Here is a 13724-nt window from a genome sequence, read left to right on the forward strand (position 1 = left end):
TAAGCTGCCACTCACTAGGCAATTACATGCCAAGCACAGTTCTTAGTACTTCATAGGCATGATCACAAGCAATTCTTTGTATTAGTCACAGTGCAGTATGGAAAAGAGCCTGTGCCAGACAGCCACTAGAGAACTTGAGTAGAGTTCTACTCAGAAAGTTCTTAGAAGAACAGAAAGGACCAAAGGGGACAGTGAGGCAGCCCTTAGCAATAGAAGATCACTACCTGCCCTGGGGCTGGAGGGACAAAGCCAGGTGCTAACAGAGCCAGGAACCAGAACCAACTAGGCAACAGCTGGGACCAAGGAGAGACAGGCCGCCCACGAGGAGCCGAAATCACACTGGAGATGTCCCTAGAGAAAGAGGGGGCCACCCTCCCTGGCTTTTACCCCTTTCTGGCCTCCCATCACCTGCCAGTCCTCCTATTGGCTGAAGTAAACATCAAGGGAGTCTAAGGAATGAAGGTGCAGGGGCTACCTCCCCAACTCGCTCCCCAGCCCCTCCCCAGACAAGCAGTAGAGTCGAGGAGGGTGGCAACTGGATCTGAAAGCAAACAGGCAAATAAGGTGCCTGTCCTCCCGGCAGCCCCATGAGCCAGGAACTATAAATCCCCATTTTCCATATGGGAAAACTGAGGCACGGGGAGAGGTAGATGTGGTATGTGGAAGAACCCCAATTTGAAATCAGTTGCCTCCAATTCTAGAGCGCAAATGTATGACTGATATGTTATTTAGTCAGTGTAGATGAGAGCTTGAGAGTTAGGACTGGGCCACCAGATCCCAGGTGTGAAAAGCATATCTTCATGTTAAACCCCACTCCATGAAGGAGCTGAGGATAGTGATACTCAGAGGGGGTTGAGTATCACTCAGCTGAGTAAAAACTGAGCTGCTGCCAGTCGGGATATCAGTGGACTAACCCCGAGTCCTTCCAGCAGAATGTCTGAGAGTTATGCCAGGACTTTGAAGACAGGCCACCTAGGTTCCAGTCATGAAAGTGAAGTGAAAGTCACTCAGTCATGTCCAACTGTTTGTGACCCCCATGGACTATACAGTCCCTGGAATTCTCCAGGCCAGAATACTGGAGTGGGTAGCCTTTCCCTTCTCCAGGGGATCTTCCCAACCCAGGAATTAAACCCAGGTCTCCCACACTGCAGGCTGATTCTTTACCAGCTGAGCCACAAGGGAAGCCCAAGAATACTGGAATGGGTAGCCTATCCCTTCTCCCGTGGATCTTCCTGACCCAGGAATCAAACCGGGGTCTCCTGCATTGCAGGCGGATTCTTTACCAACTGAGCTACTAGGTTCCAATCAGAGTTCTGCCATTTACCAGCTGTGTGACCCTGGGAAAATTATTTAACCGCTCTGAGTCCCTATTCTCTCATTTAAAAAGTGGATTTGCTACATATGTACACCTATGGCTAATTCATGTTGATGCATGGCAGAAATGAAACCAATATTGTAAAGCAATTATCCTTCAATTCGAAATAAATAAAAAAAAATTTTTAAAGGTGGATTTGCTAACATTCCCTTACTTACTGTGTTACTTTGAGGTAAAATGAAATAATGTATACAGATAATTAGCATATTGCCTGCCAAGTGGTGAGATTTACTAGAGAGAGGGCAATGGCACCCCACTCCAGTACTCTTGCCTGGAAAATCCCATGGACGGAGGAGCCTGGTAGGCTGCAGTCCATGGGGTCACTAAGAGTCTGACACAGCTGAGCAACTTCACTTTCACTTTTCACTTTCATGCATTGGAGAAAGAAATGGCAACCCACTCCAGTGTTCTTGCTTGGAGAATCCCGGGGACGGTGGAGCCTGATGGGCTGCTGTCTATGGGGTCGCACAGAGTTGGACACTACTGAAGCGACTTAGCAGCAGCAGCAGCAGCTATTATTATGGTTGTTGTTGGTCTCCTCTTGCACAGACTCGAGAGACAAAAGAGATATCCTATTCCTTTGAGCTGAAATCCTGGCAAAGTATTTGTCCTGAAACCTTCCAAACTCATTTGAGCCATTAAGGTTACTTTGTTCTGGAGAGAATGTCATGGTATTGGTCAGGATGGGCTAGGTTGCAATTCAGTAACAAATGTCTCAGAGTCTTGCAACAAAGATTATCTACCTATGCTACATGGAAACTGTGGGTTATTACAGGGGCTTATAAGGTCACTGAGGGAGGCTCCAACTTGACATGTGCTTCCTTGATTGCTGAGGCTGGGACCAGAGAGACTAGTGAGCCATGCAGTAGGTCTTAATTCACATCACTTCTGTTCCCATTTCATTAGATAAAGCATTATATGTAAGCAAGAGAGTGAAGAAGTGTAATCCCACCATGTGCCCAAAACAAGGTAACTAAACATTTATGAACAACCCTAGTGACTATCAGAACAACCTCAGTGAATCTTTTGATTGGGCTGGATAAAGCAAAGGCCCCAGTCTGGAATGAAAAGATTCAGGAGCCTCTAACAGGCCAGAACTACCCTATATGACATTATAAAAGTCTGTCTCCTTTGAGAAATGTTTTTGTTGTGGTAAAAGTCACACAACATAGAACTATTTTAACCATATTTAACACTACATTTCAGTGGCACTAAGTACATTCACAATGTTGTACAACTCTCACCATCATCCATCTCCCAAATTTTTCACTAAACTGAAGAGTTTCCTAAACTGAAACTCTGTCCCCATTAAACACAAAGAGACCCTTCCCCCGTCCCATCCCCCACTCCCCCACGCCAGTCCCTGGCATCTACCAATGTACTTTCTGACTTTATGAATTTGGCTATTCTAGGTACCTCATATAAGTGGAATCAAACAATATTTGTCTGTACCTACTGTGTATTAGAATGCGGTTTTTAGGTTGACTTAATGTATGCCCTACAATTAGGTTTCTTCTTCCCCCCTCTGCTCCACAGTAGGTTCATTAGAAATCTATTTTATGCATAGCCATGTGTATATGTTTATCCCAGTCTCCCAATTTATCCCTCTTCTTTTCCCTGTTGGTGTCCATACATTCTTTCTCTATATCTGTGTCTCTATTTCTGCTTTGCAAATAAGTTCACCTCTGCTATTTTTTCTAAAAGTTTGTCTTCGTTGTGCCTAGAATTGCACCTCTGAAGACATTATGTCTTTTAGGAAAACCTTTTCTTCCTAAATATTGCTTAAGATCACTTCTCTGAAAATCACTGTCGGTTGTTGGAACATATGATCCAAGATGGTTTGTGGAGCTGAGTTGCTGACTGAAAACAAAGCATCTTGTCTTCTGAAAGAGGGCTAGATTGTGCTTGCCCAGACTTACGAGGACCTTTCTACTTTTGCATAACCTGCTGAATAGTGTTGAGCAAGCTCAAGCTATGGGTGTAAGCTTTTCTCAGCTTTCACAACCAGCCCCATGTCCTGCTGGATTGCTTTCTACCTACCTGAGTATTTTTTCTTGGCATCTTTTGCTAGCTCAAGGCCCTCCTTCATTCTCATTTCACATTCTGTCCCTAGCAGACCAGGAACCTAGGAGTTGTTCTTAACTTCTTCCCACATTCAATCCAATACTAACATCTGACAATTTTACCTCAGCTTTCAAACTCATCTCCTTTTATCTTCCTCTCTACCTGAACTGTGTTGTTTGAGGACCTCACCATCTTCCCTGGAAGCATAACAGCTAACAACTAGGATGCCTCATGTCTGCTTTCTACCCATCACCCTCCCAAACATGCCACACATCAGCCAGGATGAACATTTGAAAGTACAGCACAGACAGTGTCAAACACCTCCATTTCTCTGCCTGATCCCCACTCCAACTGATGAAAATCTTTTCAATTATTCCTTTAGAACTGCCAGTGCCTGGCACATTCCATCCTTGTTAATCTCACCACCCTCATCTCCCTCCACTTGCCCTCTTTTTCTCTGACTTCAGTCACCGTGGCTTTCTTTCAGTTCCTAAGAAAAAGGGACTCTGCTCTCCGTTTGCACAAACTACCTTCTCTGCCAGCAGTGGTCTCCCCCGTAACTCTCTTTTCCTCCCACTCATGCTTCATAACATAGTTCAAATCTCACCTCCTCATGAAAAGCTTTTTGACCCTCAGACTAAGGCAGGTCCCCTGTCATACACTTCTTCTCCAGGGAACGTATCACAATTATAATGAACATTAATTAATTGTAGAATTAGCCATATATAATTAGCCATCGTCTCTCCCTCTTAAATGTCTATCTTAACATCTCCCATCCCCTTCCTTTGTATCCCTAGCACCTAATAGTGCCTTGTGCAAAACAGATGCTTAAGAATCTATTTGTTAAATGTCTAAATACAAGACACAATTAATTAACAATTAATAAAGGAGGTGTGAATGGCTATTACACCTGTCAAGAGTCCTGGACAGATAGCTCCAGGGACAGAAGTATTCAAGGAGAGATATATGAACCTAGAGTTTTGGGGGCTCAGGACTCACATGTCTTGGGGAAGGCATGTACCCAATCTGATATGAAGGTAGGAAGCAGATTTCCCATTCCTCTCCCACACCCACTTCCTGAGCCATAGTAGTGGGAACAACATAATGCAAGGGAGAACAGGGGCCCACCTCCTCAGTGGTAACCAGCAACACAGTGGGAGGTGGTCCACCATGGTTAAGAATGCCGCAACCGAGAGCGAGGCAAAGCACACAAGTGCCCTATAAACTTAAAGGAAGGAATTGGAAAACACTTGAAAGGGAAAGCTAGACATGGCTGGAGACAGACTTATTTTTATTTTTCTTCTCCTAGAATCAGTCTTTGTCAAAAAGGAAAAAAAAATTCATGAAGAGGACAAGGAGAAACAAAACTGCTGCTGCTGCTGCTAAGTCACTTCAGTCATGTCCGACTCAGTGCGACCCCATAGACGGCCGCCCACCAGGCTCCCCCATCCCTGGGATTCTCCAGGCAAGAACACTGGAGTGGGTTGCCATTTCCTTCTCCAATGCATGAAAGGGAAAAGTGAAAGTGAAGTCGCTCAGTCGTGTCCGACTCCTAGCGACCCCATGGACTGCAACCTACCAGGCTCCTCCGTCCGTGGGATTCTCCAGGCAAGAGTACTGGAGTGGGGTGCCATTGCCTTCTCCGGAAACAAAACTACTCTGCATTTATTCTTTTTTTCTAATGAGTTCAAAGTCAGCTAGCAACTTACTTATTAAGTCTAATTAGAGGAAGGATCAATTGCAGTTCAACTAAGGCTCATTTTTAGAACATTTTTAAATAAATTTATTTTCATTACTTTTGGGGACATAGATGTTCTAAGATTTTCTTTTGGGAAAGTTATTCTCCTGTGTATTCTAAACATACTCCTTAAAACTATCTCTTTTAACTTACAGTTTTCCCAAAAGAAAATCTGTTCAAAGTAAAGAGTGTTATCAACCCAGTTTCCAGTGATCTAAATTACCTGATCTAAAGTGAAACCCCAATAAGCATAATACAGTTGACTGTGGCTTTAACCTAATATATTCTGCTGGTCATCATCATATTACTCCATAAAATATTTGAAATTTGTTGCAAGGATGACCTTCAACATGAAGTAAGGAATTAAATAACAGGCTTTCCGTAATTGAGGGTCATGGGTTGAAATCCTCTCTCCTAGGTCCACTTTGTCATTCTGCTGGTTTGGTGTGGGATTAAGTCTGACCCTTCACTCAATTAAGATGATTATACATCACCTGTTCCCACTGCATATTCAATTTTGCTTAGAAGATGGCAAAACATTTCCCCCTTTATGAAATTATGTCAAGTGGTTTTTTCTCAGGGTCTCTGTTCTAGCCCTGTGTTCGTATCTTACCTCTGTATGTAAATTTAGCCCACATACATGAATTGTAGAATTCCTAGTAGCCACTAGAGGATACGGGTGGGATTAAATAAACCTTAATATCCACAATGTTGGTTTTCCTATAGATTATTTATAAGTGATTTTCTTAGCAAACAGGCCATCTAAATTTCTAGGTCACCTTCTCATTAATTGTTGAATAAATATAATCTAGGCAAAGGGTGAATTATGTCTAAAGTCCCATCAACTGATCAACTCCTGGAATGAAAGAACTTTAGCCTCCCAAAGATAAGGCTTAGCTATCTTTAAGCTCTACAGGGCAATAGTATGCCTTACATACACAGCAGAAATTTCTTAGTGATAATAATAGCTACAATAATAAAATTATCTACTTGCTCAGTCACCACATTTTATAAACCATTGTGATTCAGCTAAATTCAAACTAAGTAGTCAGCTGGCTCTCCTCTTCACATGACCTGCAATCTGTTTTTATTTATGAAACCAGAGCTGCTACCTTTAAAAATCCTGTCATTAATGAATTCTGGGCTTCATGGTTACAACATGGCCACTATTCAGACTCATCCAAAATGATACTTATTCTGAACTATTAATTACAGCTGGACAAACCATATTATCCAGAACAATGAAGGGTCTTGGGATGCTGAATATAAAACTTAATGTATGGTTTTAATCTCTGCATGCTTCATTTCCCTCATCTGTAAAATGAGACCAATAATTGTGCAGGCTTTATAGAGTTACTCTGAGGAATAAAAGTTAAAATCCATACAGCTCTAGGACAATGTCTGTGAGAACTATATAATGTTTGCAGTCATGATAAAAATTCCCAGGAAAATGTGCAGGTCCTCTAAAAGGAAGGCTGCATTTGATCCAATTATCAATCCCACTTGCTTTCACAGATCATGCTTGATAAATGTGATCTTTGAGAATCACCGGCTTCCCCAGCTCCAACTCAACAAATTTTCCTTTTCCACTTACAAAAGTTCTAGAATTTTCCTTTGAAACTCACACTATAGATTGAGTCAGTAAAGTCTTTAAAGCAGTAGTTTGTAACTTCTTGGAATCAGGGAAACCTTTGAGAGTCTAATGAAACTCTAGACTTTCTCCTTTTAAAAAAATGTATATGTAAAAAGTTTCTATTCCATTTCAGGCGGTTCGTGACACCCATCCATGATCATTTATGGACCCCAGATTTTAAGAATCAGTGTTTGAAAGAATGGCGTGGAAGAGAGCCACCTTCGTATCTTGCTATTTTAACAATGTCTGAAACAAAATGAGACAGAAACACATACTCGCACATTGTAAAGGAAGTATTAATTACTGTTAGCCAGGAGCAAAGAGGGTCAATAAATAAAGGGTTTTGATGAGGATAAAGATGACAGAGGAGGAGGAGAATGAAGAAGAGAACACGAGAGGGAGGAGGAGTCACCCCAAGTGAATCAAGGTTGATAAACTAAATGCACATTTTTACGTGTAAGTGAGCCACATAAGCAGCAGGGCTTTGAACTGGCAAATACTGTATGACTGTTATTATTGGCAACTCAAGGCAGGTTATCTGATTGTATCACAGCTTTCTTTTCAACCCCAAACAGGTACAATATTATCACTAGGGTTCTTCACCCCTGTTCCTTGGCTCACATACAAAAGAAATGCTAATTATGGGAACTGAGCTATGAATTTTGAGTGACCCTAGGGACCAAATGATTATCTGGTTGTCTTAAGTTGTGGGAAATTTGTTAGGGGGTTTTAAAATTACATTAACTGTTTTTTACCTTAAGTGCTCCACCTGGAGAAGCATTCAAGTCTCCTGATAAAGAATGATTTCAAAGAGGTAATAGCATCAGCCAGAAGACCTGTGGGGTGAGTCAAAGGCACTGTAAGGAGAAAAGCCCAAGCAAGGCAGGTGTGCCCAGCTGGGGTGGTGTGATGTGTTTGCCACTCTGACTCCAGCTCACTTAGGCTCCCTACTCTTCTCCTGTTTCTAACAGTGATGAATGCCAGAAACCAAAAAAGGAAGAATAATATATTGACAACAAAGGTCACATAACAAGGCCAAGGACTCGGTTACATTTCTGCCCCATTACAATCTTAGATTGCATCCATTCCTCTAAAAGCCATCTTCCCAGGGTCTCCAAGCAATGACATATTCTTACCTGTGCTGACTTCTGCTCCTTCGTCTTCTACCATCATCACCCCCTGCTTACTGTGCCCCAGTCCCCAAGGCCATCACTTTGTTCTTGGACCATCCCAAGCTCACCTCTGGCTCAGGGCTTCTGTATTTATTGTCTCAGCCAGGAACATTCCTTCTTTAGATGTTTGCATGGCTGACTCATTCTTACATTTAGGTCTCAGCTCAGGTAGCAACTGAGCTGACTCTGTCCCCTGCCTTCATACTATCCTGTTTTATTTAAAGCACTCGTCACTAGCTGGAAATAACCTCTTGATTTGTTTTCTTCATATTGTCTGTCTTCCCCACTAGAATGGAAGCCCCATGAGAGTGGGGATCATCTATGCCTTGGTCACAGCTGCAGCACCCGAGGCTTAGTGCAGAGAAAGCACTAGACATGTATTTGCTGGCCAAAGGAATGAATGATCATCATAATAGCGACATTTATTGAGCTCTTTCTCTGTGCCAGGCACAGAGCTGCAACTTTTTATAAGTACTATCTCACTGAATTCTCACAGCTACTCTCCAAGGTGAGTCTTTCTTATCCCCATGGTACAGATTAGGTATCAGAGAGTTGATGAGGCTTTTCCAATGTCAAAGCGAGTGAGTAACTAAGACCTGAGTTGAACCAAGGTGTATTTAACTCCAACGCAGACACTCTAAATTAGGAATCAGTAGGCTTTTTTTTTTTTTTTTCTGTAAAGGGTCAGATCATAAATATTTAAGGCTTTGCAGGGTCTCTGTCACAACTACTTGACTCTGTTGTAGAAAACAAGCGTGACAAGACAGAAACAAAAGGATGTGGCAGCGTGCCAGCACAACTCTGTTTACAAGCGGGGGAAGGGTTTGGCCTCTAATTTACAGACCCCTCCTTTAAGTCATAATTCTAGCTATGCTTTCCTAGAAGGGGATTAAACAAAAGAGGAGGAGGGGAGTACAAGAAAAACATCACAATGTGTGCTCATCAAATAAGAAAGACAGCAAGTGAATTAACTAAGTTTAAAAAGGCAAAATAGACAATGAAATTCTGGTGGGAGTTATGACTCTCCTGATTCAACTTTTCAACTGAATTATAACCATCACTGAAGATAACAGGAGAGTTTGATGCAGACAGGGAAGCCTGGTGTGCTGCAGTCCATGGGGTCGCAGACTCAGACGTGACTGAGCAACTGAACCACAACAAGGTATTCTGTTTGAACCACGGTCCCATTTTACTGTAATGACAGGTTATCTCACCTGCCAACATGCGAACAGACCCACATAACCTCCATCCCAGCAGGCCCAAGGTAGGCAAGATTGAAGGACAAAGTAAGCCAAGGCATTCTGATTGCTAAAACTCTTCCTCTCTCCACCACCAAGCCTGAAAACTTCAGTCTTTTCTTCCCAAGCGAATGTCTGAGTTCACTGGTAAGAGGTGAAAGACGTGACTCACAGGTCGGAGCCAACCCAGAGACACCTCTTGAAGCCTCGTTGAGGAAGTGAATATACGGGGTGCCCAACTGTTTAATCAGAGTGGCTCTGGAGACTGAATATCAGCATTAAAGCAAAAGATCAACTCTCCAGAACCTTGAGCCTGGGTTGAAAGTTAAGAGCTGAACTTTGGGAAGGTGGGAGGCAGGAATAAAGGTGGTTTCTGTAGTGCTTAGCTGGTGCGTGAGCAAAGGCTGGTGTGGGCTGGAGCCGTGGAGGACAAGGCCTCCTCACTGCCCAGCTTTTCTCTCAGGCAGCCCTAAGGCATTAGAAACATGGTAGATAAAAATTCTTATTTCTCTCTTACACTGAAGAAAGAATCCCTCTGGAAACAACATATGATTCTTATCTTAGACCAGTAGGTGAATTTTCCTCAGTCTGTATGCAATTTTCTAAATATAGGCTTTAAATGTTTGAAGAATGACAAAGATTCAAACCTTAGTCAGGGTTCTGAACCTCCTCTTCTCCAAGGCCTGCATGTGTGCTTTCTTATAAAATCCAATTGTCATAAGAATGCTGCTGAGTTAGTTTAACCAGAGTCCCCACCTTTGACCTCTGATTAGGTTCCTTATCCTCTGCCATCACCCCCAGGTGACATCTGACACCTTAGACTTTCAGCAAAGAATCCTATGAGGTCAGTCCACCCAGAACCCCCCCCATCCATGATGTTTCCTCTTGGCAATTTTCTACCCACTGATCCCCAACCTGCTCCTTAGCTATAAATCCCCACTTGCCCAGGCTGTACTTGGAAGTAAGCCCAGTCTCTCTCCCCTACTGCAAAATCCCATTACAGTGGTCCCTATATTTATCACAGTGGTCTTGAGTAAAGCCTGCCTCATCATCTTGAACAAGTGCTGTTGAGTACATTTTTTTTTCTTCTAACACAGAAAGGCAGCTCCAGCATGATAGAAACAGCATCTGAAGGGGAATCTAGAGATGCAAGATCTGCATTAATAAGCAATGATGTCCTGGGTACCTCTTCCCACTCTCTTTCTTTTTCTGAGCCTATTTTCTTATCAGTAACATAGCAAGTCAATTTCATACCTTTTCATCCACCTTTTTGTTGTCTGTTTAACATCTACTATATGTATTGTTATTAATAGTCATATTTAATTTCCTTTCTACTATTATAAAAATTGATTTCTATCGAATACTTGGTATTTACCAGAATTGTGCCATATGCTTTCCATATGTTCTTATAGTTAATTCTCACAACATCCCTATGAGGAGGAACCCTTCTGATTGCAGACTCACCAGTATGACAGCTCAGGTTCAGGACGGTAACATAAATCGCCCAAGATCAACTGGAGAGTAAGTGGCAGAGTTGGAATTTGAGCGTGAACCTTTTTTCTTTGGGAATTGCACTGTCTTCATGAGCCCTGGCGCCCCTGGTCAGGGTCTAAATGGAGAAGAAAAATGCAGATTCAAACTCTCTTACCTAACTTTTTATTACTGCACCACAATTTCTCTCACTGGGTCAGTCTACAAAAGCCCAGGGTGTTTTTCCTGGAGGAGATAGTGCTGGACCTGCCAGGGATGTTCAGTGCAAGGTCTTTGCCCTTTGAGACACTTAAAACCCAGGAGAGATGATAAAACCCATGACTTTATCCATGCCCCAGGAGTCCTGATAACCCACAAAGTGAGGGTTCTCTCATCCTCAATTCCTTATAGTCATTTTTGTGCTAAACCAACAGCAAACAATGGCATCTGCAAATCTCCGGTTACTGGAGAATCTTTTCTCTCTGCTAAGGAGAGGCAGTCCCTTTATGGATGGACCAAGTCAACAGTCTAGTGATACAAGTCCTCCTTGAAACAAACAGTTAGAGATTTATTTTTTGAAATGGCATATCCATATTGGCTTGACAGGGACGAGTCGCAGGCATGTGGTAGGATAAGAGCAGATTCCCAGAAACAGAAGAGCAAGGCTGGCAAAGTTACTGCTTGTGCAGAGCTGGTGCTTGGGGCGGGGGAGAGAACAGAGGAATGGTTTTAATTATTGAATGTCTACTATGATCTACGTGCTTTTATATACACTAAGCATTAGGTCCTCACAATAATTTATAACGTTTCTATTTTACAGATGAGGCTAGCAAGATAGACAATGGGAATTTGCTATATGACTCAGGGAACTCAAACAGGGGCTCTATAACAACCTAGAGGGGTGGCATGCGGAGGGAGATGGGAGGGGGGGTTCAAGAGGGAGGGGACATATGTATATCTATGGCTGATTCATATTGATGTTTGGCAGAAACCAACAAAATTCTATAAAGCAATTATCTTTCACTTAAAAAATAAATACATTTTTTAAAAAGAACATTGTTTCAATAAAAACTAACAACAACAAAAAAAAACCCAAATAGGACTTCTAGCTCTTTTTTTTTTTTTTTCAATCTTTACCTCAGTGCCTGCGTAGACACCTTCCTACTCTAATTCAGATTTTCATGAAGCAAATGGCAGTAGAATATCAGTATATTTAGGCTGTAAAAACTAATACAGTACAGAACATACAGTCAGAGCTCAATAAAATAGGATGAATTAACAACTCCTAATGTGGTTTCTCAAACTTAGATGTCATCTGATCCAATAGTTCCCCACCAAGGACATTTGGAAATATCTGGAGACACTTCTTGTTGACACAAAAGAGTGGAGGTGTACTACAGGTATCCAGTGACTAGGAGGCAATGCACAGGAGGTCCACAAAAAAATTATGACCTTTAACATCAATAGTGCTGAGGTTGAGACATTCTAATCCAACCAAACGTGTTTCACTAGGAAACCATGACCCAGAGAGATGAAGAGACTTGTCCAGGGCCATACATCAACAGCTGGTTGATGACAATCCCCTGAAACCTTCTACAATGGTTTCTTGCCAGACCTCAAGGCTAACTAGCCAGAAGGCTGCCTATGGTAAGAGAGACGGGTTCAGTGGGAAGGAAAGGTCATGTTGGCATAATGGCCCAGGTAGACCAAATATAATCACACCAGTTCAAAAGGACCACAACTCTTCAGTCTGGGCCATCTCCTGAATAAGCAGCAAGGAAGGTTCTGGAACTAGGAGACCAGAACTCAGAGTATTCACCTGGAAGCCTTTACTGCCCACCAGCTTCATCTTCCCACTCCTTCCTTTCCTTACGGTTCCAAACCAAACACAACCATCAAGTCAAAAAAAAAATTGCTTTTTTTCTTTTAATAATTAAATAGGCAAGTTAAAAATATTAATGATTAAATGGTCATATTAGGTCAAGTAGAAATTGCCAAAAACTGAGTCTCTCTAAAACATATTAGTCATTTGCATTGTCATTGTCACCGTCAACAATTTTTGACCTCTTATGTGTCAAGAGACATGCTGGGACCCAGGGCAGAGATGGGCACAAGGAGAGGAGGGTCTCCACCAGAAACACACAGAAGTTATATCCTTGACCCCAAAACGCACTAAGTCAAAATGTGAGGGTCTCCTTTGCAATTGCCAGCATAGAGCAAAGCCCACATTGCAAAACGGGTCAGACAAAGCACTTCTTACAGCTAACTAGCTAAACCTTGTATGAGTCACTCATTTTAAACACCTTTTAACACAAACATTCAACTTTAGCCCAAGAATTTGGACTTTACCACCTTGTATAATATTACTGGGATTTGGTTTGCCTGGTGGATATTTTCTTCTATCCATCAAGCTTCAGGGGGGATTTTCAATGCCCTAGTAATACCTGGAATGGCAGGGGAAGCAAGTGCAATATGAGACTTCATCTAACCAAAGCAGATGCTTGCACCCCAAGGCCCTCTAACCTAAGAATGTAGACAGAGGGCCCCCCAAGAGGCAACTGTGAGCTAGAGTACCAGCATCTTTTCCAGTAAGTCTCTAAGCTGCATCTCAGTGGAAGATGGGGATCTCAGTTAACACAATTCTGCAAGATCAACTTTTATCTTGAAATTTTAATGAAAAATTAAACATCCTGATAACAGTGAGTACTAATGGCTTTTATTTCCATTGCAACTGCTTTCTGAGATGGATAATTCCCTTTTAGATTTTCATGAGTTTGACCCAGAAATTGGATATTCAAGGCATTAAACATACAGGAGCCTGGGCCGCCAAGAAAACAGTAGAGTCTATTTAAGGATTGGGCTGCCACAGGCAGCTAAGTGTCTTGCGGAAGTGAGTGGAATTTGAATACAGCAGCTCTGCCACTCTGCTGCAGACTGGAAAATCAGATACTAAGACAGATGCCCCAGGCGTTCCTGCTTGGGTTTGGACATAGGTGCTAATTTCAGTGATGAGGAGCTTTTTGGGCAATGATTC

General features: G+C 42.4%; 1 protein-coding gene across 14 annotated transcripts in view; it reads right to left on the minus strand.

Moving 5' to 3' along the window:
• GPAM (glycerol-3-phosphate acyltransferase, mitochondrial) overlaps positions 1 to 13724 on the minus strand; it is a 67367-nt gene that overhangs the window by 48281 nt on the left and 5362 nt on the right. For 3 of the 14 annotated variants that reach the window (XM_055560704.1, XM_055560702.1, XM_055560700.1), the window contains 2 exons: positions 10685 to 10829; positions 7566 to 7646 (listed from right to left, as the gene is read on the minus strand). The exons of 2 other annotated variants lie outside the window; for them this stretch is intronic. Coding sequence is in view for 1 of the 12 variants with exons in the window: in XM_055560696.1 (XP_055416671.1) it covers positions 7947 to 7983 (37 nt within the window). In the remaining 11 variants the exon portion in view is untranslated. Of the gene's footprint in view, positions 1 to 7565; positions 7647 to 7946; positions 8041 to 10684; positions 10830 to 13724 lie in introns of those variants that run through there. 9 more of the 14 variants (XM_055560712.1, XM_055560707.1, XR_008707231.1 and 6 more) reach the window with 5 other exon arrangements.

Source organism: Bubalus kerabau, chromosome 22 (genome assembly GCF_029407905.1).
Source record: "Bubalus kerabau isolate K-KA32 ecotype Philippines breed swamp buffalo chromosome 22, PCC_UOA_SB_1v2, whole genome shotgun sequence".
In the NCBI taxonomy this organism is placed as follows: domain Eukaryota; kingdom Metazoa; phylum Chordata; class Mammalia; order Artiodactyla; family Bovidae; genus Bubalus; species Bubalus kerabau.